The following is an 18,135-nucleotide window of genomic DNA, read 5'->3' as shown; positions in this document are numbered from 1 at the left end:
CACATTCCAAGAACAAAAACATATAGTTTAGCTTGGTAGAGGGGATAAAAGGGAATAAGGAAATTGACTTCATATGCATGGAAATGAAAACTGGCAATGTTTGTATAGTAAACTGTTTTATGAATGGAATTAAAAAGACTTCTTGAAACTGGATTTAAAAATTCTCATCGCTTTTTCAAATGCTTCAATGCCCTAACCAATCTCATCATTTTAGTCTCCTCAAACCTCACAGTCTTCATATCTGCATTCCTCCTATTCTAATCTCTTAAATATCCCAATTTTAATCATTCTACCACTGGTAGCTTTACCTTCAACTGCTTGGTTCTTAAATTCTGGAATTCCCTTCCTATACCTGTCTTTCAACTACTCACTCCCCCATTTAAAATATTCCTTAAAATCTACCTCTTTGACCAAGTGGCCACCTGCCCCAATATCTCATTGGTGTCAAATTTTGCCTAATAACAACTCTGTGAAGCACCACCGACCTTTTTGTGTTAAAGGAACTGCACAAATAAAAGCTGTTCTTGAAACTTAAATCATGCCAGTGTTGTATAATACCAGCTTACACTATAAAACACAGCAGCAATTTTATTTCAATTCAAATCATTTAATGCCACTCAAAGATATAAAAATACAACAATGAAATGACTAAAGTACAAAGCTTTATTCATTTTCTTTGCAACACAGAATATAAGCATTATAAAACATGTGACAATACATGAAATCCACTCCCTCTGCAGAAGGTCCCGTGGGGTCAGTTGTGTGTTTTATCTCCTGCATCTAGTAGTTTACGCTGTAAACAGTTACATGTGAGGTCTCCTACATAGCAGAACTCACTGTCCTCGTACGGTTTTTGTTTCTGTTTTCCACGGCTGATAAAAATAGTTGCAGAATGTGGCATCTGTTCTGTGGAGCTAGCAGTCAGACAGTCTTTAGCCTACGACATACAATACAGAACATAAAAGGTTTATTCAGTGCAACAGTTCCACTGATTCCATACATTAATAAGAACTTCACAGGTATTGCACTATGAACAAGGGACTTTGCTTTTGTAATTAAGAATTCCATGAATAATTTATGGTCATTGGGGATTAACAATGATTAAGTTTTAAGATTGTTAGGATATTCACTAAGATCACAACAGCTGGTTTGTGGAACTTCAGTTTCCAGGTAAGTTAAAACTATTGCTTGTTAATTGCTAATGTATGGATCTAAATTTGTATGAAACTCAGATTCACTCTAATTTCAGGCTAACTAATCCCACCATGTGTACAGAATGAATCAGTTTGATAATAGAATCTTAGCAAACACAGAACGATTTCAGTGCTTCCTTACATTTTGGCTGCAATACTTGGCCAATTAATTAATGCATTACATCATATATTGCAATTTTTAGAATATTGAAACATATTTAAAACTAAGCATATTTTAATAAAGAAGTGGAACACTACAAGGGTTTAAAACAATTTTAATACCTTAAATGGAAAAACAACCTGAGACTGATATTTGCAAACTTTGCTACTTCTCAATATAAGCATTTAGAATACAAAATTGGAAGCAAATATTAAACAGTAAATTGTGTATTAGCTTGTAAATTTCCAGGCAGTTACTTTGTTTTACATTGAAGACAGTCTAAAATATTTGCATAAGCAGACTTGTCAACCAATCAGCAACCTTTATTCAGGCAGTATAATTTGTTATTGCCCCCCCTGCCCCTGTTGAAATTTGGTATTCTTGTATCTGCCCTGAGTGCAAGTCAAAAAACTTCAACAGCATGTCTCTTTTTTCAGCAATGCACATTGAAACTAATACAGCAGTCTTTTGTTCTGCAATGCATCACTGAGAACGTGAAAATTCATTAAAAAAAACGTTTAATTTCACCTTCATGAAAAATTATGCAATGGCATGACAAATCATATATAAAGATTTGTCCTCCAAAAACATTATGAAGAATAAAACCACTAACAATGAGAATTAGGATGCCCTTTGCAATATTCTGTTCAAATATATTTCTTAAAGTTTTTAATTTTTCAGCTGTTTCCTCTTAAGAGTGAAGTTGAAGAGATCCATCGTCCTGTTTTTAATGTGCTCTTAAAGTGTAATTAATTATCTGGATTTTAAAAATATATTCTATACCCTGATAATTTTCAGGGTTAAAATTGGAATCAAAATCTATATTAAAATTCCTGCAATCTGCCTGTCCATAGACATCATTTCATATATTGAGTCACGCTCCGTATCAACATTTAATGTTTAAATTACTTAGTTCAACTTTTATAAATGAAATCCATTTGTGAACACAATGATAGCAAAATGCTTTCTCAACTTTTCTCACCTACGTTTGTTGGCAAAGCAAAACATACAATGGCTTTTAAAATAAAACTACTTGCCATTTTTGTTACTCAGACAAAAATTAAAAATTTTGTCAACATTGAAGCTATCCATTCAATGTTTTTAATTTTTTTTTTAAACTTGAAGACCTTGATCGCTCCCAAAAGCCTGGCCTGGAACTTGATACTTGTGAACAGACTGGTGGCTTCGTTAGCCAAAGCTCTGAGCATGAACCATGCATACAATTCCTAAAGATGTATCAGTAACATTTATACCAGTTAATATTGTCAGAATTGAAATGAAGCAATTACATCAAAACACAAGTATTGAGGAGGTCAAATTTCAAAAGCTTTATTCAGAAAGAGAGGGAATGCACAGACAAACCAAAACAGGAATTAGGAGCAGAAGTAGGCAAATTCAGCCCTTCATGCCTGCTCCGCCATGGACATCATCGGTTCCAAAGTGTTTTGGGATGGCCCAAGTCTGTGAAATGCATTAAATAAATGAAAGTCTTTTTTCTCTTTCTGCTGCTTATAATTGCATTAAAGGCCTAATTCTGATAAAATGTGGGTGCATATGTAATAGAGAATGAAATAAATAAACACGTATCACTGATTAGTGATTGCTTTAACTGACTGTGTAATTTAAAATTTTTTGTTGTTTTTGACAGCGATTCAGCCAAAAGAGAGGGATCAATTTGCAGTCATACATTCATGGGCTTACTAAGCTTGGGGTGGCACAGTGGTTAGCACTGCTGCCTCACAGCACCAGGGACCCAGGTTCGATTCCCAGCTTGGGTCATCATCTGAGTTTGCGCATTCTCCCCATATCTGCGTGGGTTTCCTCCCATAGTCCAAAGATGTGCAGGTAGGTGCATTTGCCATGCTAAATTGTCCCTTAGTGTCAGGGTGACTACGCTTGGGGTTATGGGGATAGGGCCTGGTTGGGATTGTGGTCGGTGAAGACTTGATAGGCCAAATGGCCTCCTTCTGCACTGTAGGATTCTATGATTCTTGACTTATAACACTGATCCCAATCCTTAGGAAAAACACAAATTAGCTGAACTTTAAACAAAACCTTTAATGATTTAGATATAACTCATTCATGCTTAATATGACACAAATATTACAACTATGGACCCGAGAGAAGGTGGGGTGGGTGGAAAGAGGAGTGACGTGGGCGGAAGATGGTAGGGAGACTGAAAGAAAAAGGAATATTACTTAGTTTGATAGTGGAAGGCACTATGTAAACCAATCAAGCGCTTCACAGCTGATTCATTGTTGTCTCAAGTGTAGTCATTTGTTTTTGAGGGGAAAACCCAGGACCAATTGGCATGCAGCCAAGTTCCCCAATAGGAACGAGATGAAAGTGGTATAGTTACAGTGGAGTGTCGAGGTCGATGCACTTTCAGAAAAGATGTTCAACTGAGGCCTCATCTGCTGTCTCAAGTGAGGGTCCTTTTACATTATTTTGAAGAAGAGCATGGGAGTCAATATTGCTGTCAATATTTATTCCCAACCAGTATCTTATCATTATCACACTGTCATCAGCAAATTGACTGCCACATTTCCGACATTACAATAGTGTCTACACTTCAAAAGTACTTCATTGGTTGTAAAGTACTTTGAGATATCAGCTGGTTGTGCAAGGTGCTTTATAAACGCAAGTCACTTCTTTCTTTGTCGACAGAAGAGTTCCAAGATGTCCCAGACATGTTGGCAGAGACGATCAGTTCAAAGACCATTATGCAGTGCAAGGCACACTTCAATGAGCCTCAAGCAGGGGATGAGATCAGCTCTTTTATAGTTCCATTTTTCTCAACTACATTGAGCAGTCAACCCTATGCATCATGTCATTCATAAACAATGACAAGGACACAATACACCATTTAGCATTCAAAACACACACCTTGTACATGCATACAAACATAGTAATTTGGAGCAGGAGTATAGGGAGAGACTAAGTAGGTTAGGATTATATTCACTAGAGTTTAGAAGAGTGAGAGGACATCTCAGAGGCTTATAAAATTCTAACAGGGTTAGACAAGATAGATTCAGAAAGAATGTTCCCAGTGGTAGGGGAATTCAGAATGAGGGGTAAGAGGATAAGAGGTAAACCTTATAGAACTGAGGTGAAGAGAAATTGCTTCACCCAGAGGATGGAGAACATGTGGAATTTACTACCACAGAATGTAGTTGAGGCCAAAATGTTGTCTGTCTGATTTCAAGAAGAAATTAGGTATAGCTCTTGGGACTAAAGGGATCAAGGGATATGGGATGAATGGGGGGGCAGGGGGATCAGGATATTGAATTCAATGATCAGCTATAATCAAAATGAATGGCGGAGCAGGCTCGAAGGGCCAAATGGCCTGCTCCTGTTTCCAGTTTCTATGTTTCTAGACCACTTGGTCCCTCAAGCCTGCTGTGCCATTCAAGAGCAAGGCTGTTGAGAATATACTCTCAACTCCCACTTACCCACAATAGCCTTTCACTCCCTTGCTTATCTGTCTTAAAAATAGTCAAAGACTCTGCACACATCATCTTTTGAGGAAGGGAGTTCCAAAGAGTCTCAACCTTCAGAGAAACATTTTCTCCTAACTTCTGTCTTACATGAACGAACCATAGTTTCAAACAGTGACCCCCAAGTTCTAGATTCTCCTACAAGAGAAAACATCTTTTTCACACGTTCACCATGTCAAGACCCCTCAGGAACAGCAACAGCAACACTACTGACAAGGCAGCAACCGCAAAGCACTTTACTTTCACGTCATAAACAAAAAAAGTGTTGAAAATAAAAGCATGTCCAATATGGCTCTTCTTCAGTTCCCAAGTTATTTTTGTCTCAAAATGTTAAACCTGTCTCTGTGAACAGTTGCTGCCAGACCTATGGGGCGGAATTTTTCCAGAGACCATGCAGTTGATCTCGGGCAGGATTTTCCAACTTTGGGGCCAGTGCAGCCAGAAAATCCTATCCACTGAGTTTTTCCCACATTCCGTTTTTCTTTCAGCTCTCCTATATCCACAGTGTGTTGCTTTCATCAATCCTCTTGCATCACACCCAGCCACCTGCTTTCTATTCAACACATCCCCATCCCTGCTTGCATTTTGTTTCTTCTCAGCCTCAGTATATTACGTGAAGTTCCATACAGGTGCACTTTCCTTTTTCAGCTGCCAGACGTTAACTCTCACTCCCTCTTCCTTCAGAAGTAAACAGTGCACAGCACAAAGCAGAGGAACAACACTGGGATACAACAACCTGCAACATGGTCCATCACAAATGAAACTCTCAAAACCAGTCGCCCTTTACAACCAATTAATTTTCTGCCTATTACTTGTTCCACATTAACAACCTCAAATAAAAAATTACATTCTCCAATATGGTAACTTCTGCATTGTGCCATCATCTGATCCTTGGGACTTCAAACGCTGCACATTTACACTATGCTAAATCTTCCTTCCTTTTTATTTAAGTCTTCCTTGTCAGATGATAGCATTTGCTGTGCCATCTCCAGATGCCATCTCTGGATTGTCAAATTATGCAATAACGTGGGACACTTTTTCTGGGACATTTTGTATAAAGAAACCACCAGGAACCATGGACCTTTGCTTCAACTGTGTTCAATGAAACTGCCCACAGTTCTACTGTATCCAAGATTGATTTTAGCATTGTTAAAGCTTCACATCAAAAGTCAATTTTTTAAGTGTCTCTAAACTGAGTGCAATAGATTGTTACTGCCAGTCTTCAGTACTGCCTTGTGTTTTAAACTGGGTGAGATTCTGTGCAACTTTATGTTGCAAAGATCAAGCTTAGAATTAAACTGGTAGCCAACAGACTTAAATATCTCCTCAGGTCAGTCACTCGCCCACCAGCTGATCCATGCAGCTGCTTAACAAAGTGTTCACTTCATCTTTTAATTAGATGCTGAAGTGAGATAGGTTGTGAAAGAAAGAGACTAGAAAATGAGTACTGCTGCCCAAGCTTTTGGTCTTTCAGGATAGACACAAGAATGTCAAATTTCAAAGGGCCAACAATTCACTCATGAGAAAGAGTTTTTCTCCTTTTCTCATGAAGTATAAATAATTGCTCTCTGAATGTTGGCGTTCTTGCATATGCCCTGATGAGTGCTAGATAAAAAGATTTGATAGAATGTCTATTTTTCAGCAGTTCTCAAGCTCTGTACTCCCAAGTGTTATTCTAAAAGATACAATTACAATTATCTTCAATCAGGAACGGACAGAATGCTCTGTTATTTCCTGCTGACGCAGCATAGTTTGGTGGCAGCAAGTTCATGAATACTACAGCATTCCAAAACTTTAATGAAACTAAAGCATTGTTCACATTGAACATAAGCAAAGGATGCACCTCAATTCAAACTCAATAGGTTTCTTGTTCTAAAGTAGAATGCAGAAACATAAAAAGGATGTTCCACAACTCGGAAAGCTTTAAAACATACGCACAAAATACTTGAAACTTGCAGCATTTTATCTGGTCTTCAAAATTTATAGATGGACGGTTACAATCCAGTTGAGAAATTGCAGTGCTGTCTGTTAATACCTAGGCTACAACCAGCAAAAGTAATGCAAGATGGATTCAGTGTCCAAGCAACTCATTTTGCAAAGAGTTGGACTTACCACGTATGTATATGTGCAACATTTGCATTATTACAGAAATATTAACGATGGCAGAACAGAAAATAAATTAGTGCAATATATCTAAATGAGATAAACTGGAAAGATTGCCAATGAATATGACAAAATGGAGCACTAAGAAAATACGTAATGGAAACAAGGTGCCAAAACTAGGCTTGTACTCGCAATGAAAAAGGGCAACAGTTTAAAAAAATACAAAATTCTAAATAGATTATGACCAGTTAATTTGTTAGTTTCTTTGCATGCTCCGCTCAAGAAGTTTTTATGCTCAGAACCTGTACTTGCTCATCAGATAAACTGAACTGACTAAACACAGATCTTTGCCGAGTAACGAATTACAATTATTTTCAATCAGGAACAGACAGAATGCTCCGTTATTTCCTGCTGATGCAGCATAGTTTGATGGCAGCAAGTTCATGAATACTACAGCATTCCAAAACTTTAATGAAACTAAAGCATTATTCACATTGAACATAAGCAAAGGACGTACCTCAATTCAATGGCCTGTAGACTTTTTTAATGTGGTTTTGAAGGGCAAGTTTACAGTCGAGAGGCACACAAACAATTCAACACCCTCAGTTGTGGCCAAACAAACAGTATATCTCCTTAACCAATCAGACTGAAAAATTGTTAATGAGTAGCACAACAACTGTAGCTAGAATGGCAAATTCAGTATTAGAATTCAAGTAGAGAAAGCGAAATAGGCAGAGGAAAAGGAAGATTGAATGAAGAGAGAGATGAAGAAGAAAGCAAAAGTTAAAGAAGTTTAAAATCTTCAACAATAATTAAAAGCAGGAGGAATGAGACTTCACAGTGCTGTAGAGCAGTGAATTCCAACTTCTTATATGTCATGGCACAGCTCATTACTACAAAAAATTTTTAAGGCATGCTCCCTGTTTTCTGTCTTCTTCCTGTACTGGTAACTTTGTTTTTAACTTCTCCTTGTCCTCTCACCTGTGTTTTTTTTTTAACCTTCCCTCCCACCTCTTGCTTCTCCAAGGATTTTTGTGCCCTTCTTGAGTTTTCACTCTTTGTGCAGACTATTGAAAAGTTTTATTTATTAGTAGGCTTCCATTCACACTGCAATGAAGTTACTGTGAAAATCCCCTAGTCACCACACTCTGGCACCTGTTTGGGTATACTGAGGGAGAATTTAGCAAGGCCACTGCACCCAACCAGCACACCTTTGGAGTGTGGCAGGAAACCGGAGCACCTGGAGGAAACCCATGCAGACACAGGGAGAGCATGCAAACTCCACACAGACAGTGACCCAAGCTGGGAATCGAACCCAGGTCCCCTGGCACTGTGAGGTAGCAGTGCTAACCACTGTGCCTTCCATGTCGGATTGTTCATGCACATGGGCCTGACCAACATTAAAAAAATCTAAACTGCGCATATTCAGCTCTTTCCCAGCTGCCGTATGTGCGGGAGGCCCAAGATTCATTGGGTCTTGGAGATGCCAACCACAGAGCTGAAGACAAAGATTAACTTTAGTCTAATTACATGAATTTTGAATCATTTTCTCAGCACACTTGAGTGGGGGTGGGGGGGCTAGCGGGGGTCTTCATATCAGTACGCTAAAGCACACTAGTTCGAAACATCTGTTATCGAGGTTGCCTGCCAGTAATTAAGCACCACTCCATTAAAAGGATACTTGGACTGAAATCGACAAATCCTAACGTCCTGTAGCAAGTTTAATTCAGAATTACAACGTAAATACAAGGACTTCACGCTATTCGAAACACTTAAATACAGACCCAGATGGCTATATGCCAATTTTGAATAGCTCAAGGTGGAGTGGTGCATTTTGCATAGCAATTTCTGGATTATCATGTTTAGCTGCACATCTCCACTCTGCAGCGATGCCCATATCCCAGGAATGGGTTCTTTTAAAAGATGCTCTCCGCACAGTACTATTCATAATGCTTCAGTTAAAGGCTCCTTACCTTTAAATTAAATGTTCAAGATGCACAGCGGCTGCAATAGGCTTTCAAGCCGCAATACTACAAATTAACCTGCAAAATGGTTTGAAGCATGCATCATCTAGATTGATAACTTTACGATTGCAACCCAAAGCATTCTAGGCAAAGTTAACAAGAACTGTTTGTGAAGACACGGGGAGAACGTGCAAACTCCACACAGACGGTGACCCAAGCCGGGAGCTGAAGCCAGATGCCTGGCACTGTGAGGCAGCAGTGCTAACTACTTGGCCCTCTATGTCCCATTGTTTATGCGTATGGGCCTGACCAACATAAAAAAATCTAAATCAAATATGTACCCTGTTTCTCAACTGGTGCACCTACGGGAGGCCCAAGATTCGTACCATAGCAGTGAAGAAATCATTAGTACTTCAACACAGAAAATGTTGCCCCCAACTTTTAAAAGGGAAGAGCACATCTTAACTGGTAGGCTTGAATTTACACTGTGAAAAAATGTTCAACATAATCCAGCTCTATTCAACCACAAGTGTGGATCATAATTCTGCAAATATACTATTTTCAGAGGCGCAATTAAAAATGGTTCCTTCTACTTTTTTCAATGGACAAGAAAATAACTTACAAATTATTTTACCGTTTTCACTCTACATATCTGTTATAATCTCAAAAGAGCTCAAATCAACAATAGTTGTTAACCCTTTGTTAAATATTCCTTATGAAGGCAAGACTGATTATCAAGTATCTGAACATATGCAAACAATTAAGTGCTCAATTTAAATGTTGAAGTGAGATTCAGTGCCATTAAGTGATGGGATACTTAGGGACCCCTATTCTGCATGGGTTAAACTCAGCTTTTTTTTTAAAAACACTGAATCATTTGCACCAATTACGTTTGGCACCGGCAGTATTCAAGTTCAAGTGGCAACACTGCAGTCGTTGCTCACTTGCCTTAAGAGAATGGAAAGATCACTAAAAGGATTTTAAACAGAGAGGATGGATTTGTATGGGACATATCTTGCAGAAGTAAAACTAAAAGCACCGGTTGCCAATACAAGAACGTTGATGAGGAGTAGTGTGCAGCCTGCAGCACTCTTACCAATGATTTCTGGGGACACAATGGCAAACAGAGTAAAAATGGAAGAAATTAAAAGATGGGAAAGATACGTAGAAAATGTTCAAACTATTGAAAATACATTTTAAAAAATTACTAATTCTTTTCTGTTTTCATCGCAAGGCATTAACATTTAGCCAGGTATAGTTCAAAGTCTCCGTACCAAGTAGCCATTCCATTACTTAGGAGCCGCAACAGCAAAGGATTGTATATGTTTAAAATGGGAATGCATTGTTAAACTGTGTCGTGAGGTTTGAATCTCTGTCTCTTACACTACTGGCATGGCATTCTTTGTCATCATGATATGAGCACCCCTTCATAATTATTTTCCTTGCCAATCAAAAGGTTTTCCAAATCTGTCTTTATGGTTTAATATTCTGACTCTAGTTGTCAGCCTCCTGGCTCTTCCCTGTATACACTTCAGCAGGTGAGCCACTCACTTGATGAAGAGGCAATGCTCCAAAAGCTCATGCTACCAACTAAACCTGTTGGGACTTTAATCTGGTGTTATGAGACTTCTTGCTGTGCCTACCCCAGTCCAACGCCGGCATCTCCATGTCAGGTTCTGAGTGAGAACACAACCAATCTTGGGTATAATCCATTATCGTCAGCCTGCTGACTTTTGTGTGGGCTAATGGCTTGCCAAAGTGCATCTTAAGTCAGAGATTTCAAGGAAACGCATGAAAGATTTGGGAAACAGCAGTTAAAACAGGCTGTAGTGAATCATTGAAGCTTTGGTAAAACATTAAGAGTTCAACAATAATAAAAAGAGAAATACACAGCAGGTCAGACAGCACCTGAGCTTTCAACTCCTCTTTCTCTTCCTTTACCTTCCATCCAATTTAACGTGGCTGGAACACAGATTTGATGTGCCAAACCTCAAATTCTCTAAAATGAACCAAATGCTTACAAAGCAGATTTCAAGAATCACCAGCTCCTTTTCCTTTCTCAGTCACATTCTCATCTTTCCCATTCATCTGCAGGGGCAGTACGGTGGCACAATTGTTAGCACTGCAGCCTCACAGTGCCAAGGACTCAGGGTCAATTCCAGTCTTGGCTCACTGTCTGTGAGGAGTTCGCATGCTTTCCCTGTGTCTGCGTGGGTTTCCTTTAGGTGCTCTGGTTTCCTCCTATACTCCATAGATATGTGGGCTTGGTTTATTGGCCATGTTAAACTGCCCCTTAGTGTCAGGGTGAGCAGGGTAAATGTGTGTGGTTACAGGGATAGGGCCTGGGTAGGATTGTTGTCAGTGCAGGCTCCATGAGCCGAATGGCCTCTTTCTGCACTGTAGGGAACTGTGTCTAATTATTAGAAAGTATTATACGTCAATGAAAAAAATGGCCAAAGCTTCCCTAGAGGGAATATGATTTCATCTTCCCATCATAAATCATGAAGGAAAACTGCCTAAATAAAAAAAAATGCTTTTAATGGCAACCTAGTCATAAATACCAGTAAAATTTAGGTGATTTTCCTGGAGCTGCAATTATTTTAATGCTCTTAGATTATGATTTCATTGATGTGCTACACATGATTACAATAGGAATAGTTTAGGCTTTGCCCAATAGAATGCTTGCTGAATGCATAGATTTTGCTACAACAAATTGCACCAAAAAATGATGATGCTACATCAATATACCTGCAGTTTTTCATGCATCAATCTTCTAACCATAACCAAACATCAGGGAACAATCTAACAGCAGTTTCAACCATGAGGAAGGTGCAAGGATATAATATATCTCACATCCAGCACTTTTAGGGTACGCAGTGATTACACTGAAACTAGAACAGGAGGAGGCCATTTGGCCCTTCAAGCCAGCCAGATCATGGTTGATCATCAAATTCAATATCCTAATGCCCCCACCCAACACCTCCATATCCCTTGATCCCTTTAGCACCAAGAGCTGTATCTAATTTTTTTCTTGAAATCAGACAATATTTTGGCCTCACTACTAATATATTTTATTTCATTACAACTATAGGGTTCATATGATAACAATGCTTTGGACTGTCTGTAAATTTAGGTTAAAATGAAGAGGGGGGTTTAAGTGACTATTCCAAATTCAACAAGACTGGCTTGGTCATGAGAAAGGGTTGGCTGAGCAAGGTGTGAAATGAACAGAGTTGGGAACGATAGGCAAAGGGCAGCTGTGGTAACAAACAATAAACTTGCCAGTTGCAAACTCCAAGCCTGTGTGCCAGAAGGAAAAAGTGGGGAAGGAAAAGAACAGTAGTTGGTGTGGCAAGCAGGGAGAAGGGGTGCGGGTTCTTTTTGAGCTACCAAAGCCAGATAATTGAGGGAGGTGGTCTCTAACTGAAGAGTTGCATTCCGCAGCCCAACCTAATGAATCAGTGAGCTATGTCCTGGCATGGCCAGAGGGAAAGAAGAAAGATTGCAGTGGGCTTTTCTGCTGGTAATGGTTTCGGGAAACTCCAAAAACTGAGGGAAGAGCTTGGAGGCGATCACTCAAAATGAAGCAGGAAAATGTGAACACATTGGAAGTTGGTAGCGGGTATGGACAGTTTGCTATAAGGATTGCAATTCTGTGGACAGTACCAAGTGTGATGAGTATAAAAGAAGAACTTTCTGCTGTTTAAGTTGCCTACAAAAATAGTGTTTAGCTAATAGTGCTTTTAATTATTTATTAATATGAACATATGTATTATTACATATTATGCATTGCTACAGTGAAAATCTTAAAAAGTGAAATCTTGTGTCATCCTTTTCCACTTTTAACTGAAAGTTTGAATTTCTTTTCAAGGGAGATCATAACAATTTCAAGATTTTTCTGCCCTCCAAAGCCAGCCGTTACCTGATAATTGTTTTCAATAATCAATGTCAGCATTTAAAGAAAACCCACCCTTTTACACTTGGTTAACGGATTAGTCAACTGATTCCAAAAACTATACCATGTTAACTCAGTTTGAACCCAAATGCGTCACACTTTACAAGTTCTTGCTCAATAGGCCTTGGTACTTTAATATGAAAGCGGGACATAAAAAGTTATTAAAATAATGAAGAATATGATGGGCATGGTGTTTCTGCATAAGCTGTCTGCCAGTTGAACTCACAATGTTTTTCAATTTTACAGAACTACCACATACCAGCCCTTAAATACATGGCAGCTGAAAGAAAAACGTTAACAACTCTTGACACAATTTTCAGATGCAATTGCTTTTATGGTACTAAAAATGCCTAGAACATAGAAAATTCCTCATATACTGGACTACAACATTAGTCCTACATGAGAAGAAAAGCAGAATGAGAAACATAACTATCAAATGTTCACAGTTTGCATACTAGAGAGTTAATGAAAGGGAACAGCAAAACAAGTGCACATCCAGTCTGTGAAAATAAGCATTGTCTGCATACGTGCCACCTGTCAGAAGCAGGAATTGGGTGGAGGGGTAAAACATTCTCTTCTTCTTCGATACAAAAGAATAACAACAGCACGGGATATCCTTAATGCATTACATATTGCTTATAGTTATCAGTAATAACTCATGTATAAATTATTAGTACAATCAATTTTTAAGCCTAGCGGTGCATTCTTATCAAAGCTCACAACTTGTATTATCTGCCCCCCACCATGGGACTGAAAAAAATAACTGGTCCAAGAACTGGAATTTTTTGGAGATAAACAAAAAAATGCTCTGAGCATCACGGAACACATCGATAATAATAAATAAATTTTAATGTGCAATACCAGATTTTGACTGTGAAAGAATGCTAATGCATTGGCACGGGTCACTGATCATCAATGAGTATGGTTGGAGTACATTTTAACACAGGTCTGTGCAATTTACATTCTCAGGTCCTGGACCAGTAAGTTTACAACAACTGTTCATTTTATAATACGATGCATCATCTCTAATACAAATATACAATATAACGAAATGTTCCTCAAGACTAAATTTTATTCAACTGGTCTTACTGGAATGTAAATCTACATTTTTTTTAAAAAGTGTGATCTGTTGTGTTCATGCCAACAGATTGCCCCTTCCTTGGCCAATACATAAATTTGTTCCACTGTTTCATCTCAAAATAATCACATCATTAACCAGCACGAGCAAGAAACACTTCTCAACTCTTTAACCCACAGAAGCATCTTAGGAAGTCCTGCCAGCAGTAAAACAACAGTGCCTTTACAACGTGGTCAGATTTTCACTAAAAAAAGAAAAACCAAGACGTAGCATGTCTAAGAAATCAAAATGTTGAGTAAATAATTAAAAATAAGTTACTGTGAAATTTTCAATACTCAAATTGAAAAACGTATTTCATACAAGCATGGAAATCAAGGACAGTGCATTTTTTTTTGGGAAATCCATGGGTTAAGGAGTTAACTAGTATTTTATACAGACATAATGATCTAGTAAACAATCCAAACACTTCAGTCAATGTTTCATCTTTGAAAAGGAAATTAAAAATTGTATTTCCAGAAATCTCCCAATGCCTTTCCTAAGTGACTAATTGCACTCGTTATGCACAGCAGTATAAACAAAGGCAAAAGGAAAAATATACCATCCAAAATAATTTTAATAATTATTTAATAATAATTTTAAGGCTGACTTTTTTTTTAAATCTATAGAATTGCTTTAAGTGCAGAACAATTCTACTGACTAGAAAGAAGAAAAACAGCATAAGAAAATGCAGAACAGCAGCAGCAGATCAAAGCAATAAGGAAGAGGCCCAGTGGCAAGGCAGTTGATGGGATTTTCTTTCTCTTGCTTGCTGGTTTAACTTTCATGGGAGTGGATACTTAAACCTGCCTACCAAAAATTAATATACTTTATCAGATGCCCAGGTTGTTCGGTACAGGTATGTCCCACCATGGAGCAAAAGTGAAAAAGAAACAACTTTCTCCTGGAAAACATCAGCAAGAAACAGGAGAAAGGCCGCTTTTAATGGAAGCACAATTTTTAACTAAACGTTTATTGCAGCAGAGGTCTGATAACATATTTACAACAGGATTTTCTTCTATTCGGTGGTTTTAATTATCCAAATACCTGACAATATAAGAACCTGAGAATCTGTGTTACAAACTGTTGAGTTCCTCCTCTGACCTGCCAATCCTCAAACATCTTGCTCTTGTGCAAGGGAGATATGATTCCTCAGTACCTTACACCTCAGATGTAATACATCTCTGAACACCATTAAATGCATAATTATACAATTTATCATTGAAAGTACATAGAGCAGCAAACAATAGCTCCAACTGCAAGAGTAGCAACTGCAGCAATGTTAATGAGAACAGGTCTCCAATATAACCACCTTTTTCGTTTCACCTCGGTTTCACTTAGCTTCTGTTTCATTCTATGCACCTTCTGCGCTGTACTTGCTATCCTATCCTCACGATGTCGTTTTCGAAGGTTACTGAAAAGCAAACAAGAAAATGATTTATCAACAGCCAATAACATACCCAAATAAAACATTTCTGAAAGAATCAATTCACTGCAGGTTTTCTTACACTGGGGCATTAACCCAGACCTCTGACTGAGGCCCTTAAAGCAGTCACAATAGGTATAGTTGCATTGAACAGACACCAAATTCCCTGCATTAACAGCAGAGTGGATTCCAAAGAGTAAATCATCAAGAAATTGACCTTATTATGCTCCCTGGTCACAGGGTCACTGTCTGCGTGGAGTTTGCACATTCTCCCCATGTCTGTGTGGGTTTCCTCCAGGTACTGCGGTTTCCCCTCTCAGTCCAAAGGTGTGCGGGTTAGGTGCATTGGTCACACTAAATTGCCCCTTAGTGTCAGCGGGACTAGCTAGGGTAAATGCATGGGGTTATGGGAATAGGGCCTGGTGGGACAGAGGTCAGTGCAGACACAATGGGCAGAATGGTCTCCTTCTGCACTGTAGGATTCTATGATTCAATTCAGAGCAGAATCTATAGAAACTTGAGAACAAATCCCCCACGGCCAAAGCAAGTTCTGAAAGGAGTGGAAAGAAAATTGAAGAGGTACAAAAATGAAATAAATGCATAGTTCCATTGTACAAAATTTGTGTTTCTTCAGTAAAAACATAGAACAATAATTTTTAATGTTGTCTAAAAATCTCCTATGAAGTAAACATTTCATTAGAAGCACTGGGCCCTATTTTACTATTTTGATTCTAAGTGCTGGGCAGAGTTGAAACTGGGAGCGTTTCAGATCCAACTTTTAGACCCATTCTCAGACGCCCACATTTGCACTCTGCCTGAAAAAATATCAGCTTTACATGCCCAAAATCCTGCAACTCCAACCGGTGCCTCCAACTGCATGTGCGCAAAGAAAAATGATAGAATGCAGCTCCCCTGCCACATCTCTCCTGGACCAGCTAATGACACCCCCCGCCTCCAAACACGTTACCCTCACAACATTACTGCCCTCCTTATCCCCCCATGCCACCCAGACCGATCATGGGCCCCTTCCGCCTCTCCCCCACCACTGATCTCAGGCAGAGTGGCAGTGGATCCCTCCTTTCCCCCCCACTGATCTCAGGCAGACTGACAGCGGACACCTCCTGCTTTAGCCTCCCAATCTCAAGCAGAGAGTGGTCAGACACTAGGCACCTACCTCCTCATTAACTGGAGCACCCAAATCAGACTTTTGCGAAGCATGTCTGTTCCATGCCAATTCTGGATGGGCGAACGAGGTGGTAAGGGGGAAGTGCCGGTAAAGTTGGACGTGCAGCCCATTAAGTCAATTTAAATGCACGCAAATGCATTTAAATGGCCATCGTACCCGTTTCGGGCATGGTCTGGATCGCAGTCATTTTCAGTCCTTGGTAAAGGGGAAACCAGCACAGAGATGTACGTGGATCGTGCCATCGCCTCATGCCCAACCGTACCAAGTTTTCGCGCCTGAAAACGGGCGCAACACAATAGTAAAGTCAGGCCCTCTAACATAAAAATTGCTTCTTTTTAAAAAGTGACTCAACAGACCCTCATGTTAGAATGAATTAAAAAGAATTCTCATGAAACTTCCAAGATGACCTGCCAGAAGTGTGGCTGCTGACATCTCCACGTGCAAATAGCAATTACAATAATTCTTTTGGTTTTAGGGAAGAGGCTAAAATTCACTTCGGTGCATGCTTTTCTGTCAGGACTTAGGAAATTCATAACACCACCTTTGTCAAGTGAACTTCCCATAAACAAACATATGAAAGTTATCATTTTAAACCAACACATTAGTTCCTTCACCAAAATATATAATTATGATAGCAATTAACATATTCAAGTAACTTCAATAAATGCCTGGCCAGACTTATTTAAAGAATAAGTTGTGAAATAGCTCTGCATGCAGATGTTGTACTTCTTGGAGAGTCAGGAAGACCCAAATTGTTCATTTACCAAACACAAATACGTTCCTGATGCTGGAGGCAAAAATACAGATTATTTACATATTCAGCCAGCCTTGGCTCAGTGCAGCCCTAATTAAGACAATTAAGTCAAAGCACACATTTGCTTTGGGTCACTCCTTACTCCATACCTTGATCCATAAACAGTCAGTCCATGCACAAGCTTGGACCTACCAGTGACCTCTACTGGGAGACACATTGTATTACCAATTTGTTAACAACCGTTCACTGAATAACAATCAAGAATGACAAGCCCAGGTGCATATAGTGCTTTGTTGGCCTAATATTTAAAACCTCCTGCAGACTCAGAGTCAAGTTTAATCATAGAATCCCTACAGTGCAGAAGGAGGCCATTCAGCCCATCAAACTTGCACCAACTCTCCGACAGAGCACCTCATCCAGGTCCTATCCCCATAGCCCCACGTATTTACCTCACTAATTCCCCCTAACCTACACATCTTTAGATGCTAAGGGACAATTTAGCAATGGCCAACCCAACTAACCCACACATCTTTGGAATATTTTGTGCTATACCACTTTTTTTTTATCCACAAGCCTATTTGGGGGTATATTCAGGTTATTGAAGGCTTCAAAAATCATCGTCAATGTCATTTTCTTAGGCAGAGAAGGTAAAAAGATTAGACTGCCAATGTGCTAAACAAATTAGTGGACTGATCACTAAAAACATGCAACTTCTTCTCACGTACCAAACTAAGGCGTAGTGCAGCAACAGCTTAATTTGACACAGTCTTAAGACTATTCTGC

At 39.1% G+C, this 18,135-nt stretch overlaps 1 protein-coding gene across 2 annotated transcripts in view; it reads right to left on the bottom strand.

Moving 5' to 3' along the window:
* Positions 1 to 649: 649 nt before the first annotated feature.
* The window catches only part of LOC145346857 (tyrosine-protein phosphatase non-receptor type 2-like), a 77,139-nt gene continuing 59,653 nt past the window's right edge, over positions 650 to 18,135 (bottom strand). The window contains exons 9-10 of one of the 2 annotated variants that reach the window (XM_080194700.1): positions 15,313 to 15,400; positions 650 to 937 (exon numbers count right to left, since the gene is read on the bottom strand). In XM_080194700.1, the coding sequence (XP_080050826.1) occupies positions 755 to 937; positions 15,313 to 15,400 (271 nt within the window). In that variant the 3' untranslated portion in view covers positions 650 to 754. Of the gene's footprint in view, positions 938 to 15,298; positions 15,401 to 18,135 lie in introns of both variants that reach the window. The other variant, XM_080194699.1, reaches the window with a different exon arrangement.

The sequence above is a fragment of the Carcharhinus amblyrhynchos genome, chromosome 8, assembly GCF_965287045.1.
Source record: "Carcharhinus amblyrhynchos chromosome 8, sCarAmb.v2.hapA, whole genome shotgun sequence".
In the NCBI taxonomy this organism is placed as follows: Eukaryota; Metazoa; Chordata; class Chondrichthyes; order Carcharhiniformes; family Carcharhinidae; genus Carcharhinus; species Carcharhinus amblyrhynchos.
Note: the sequence above shows the minus strand (reverse complement) of the source record. Positions and strands in the feature narration are given on the sequence as shown.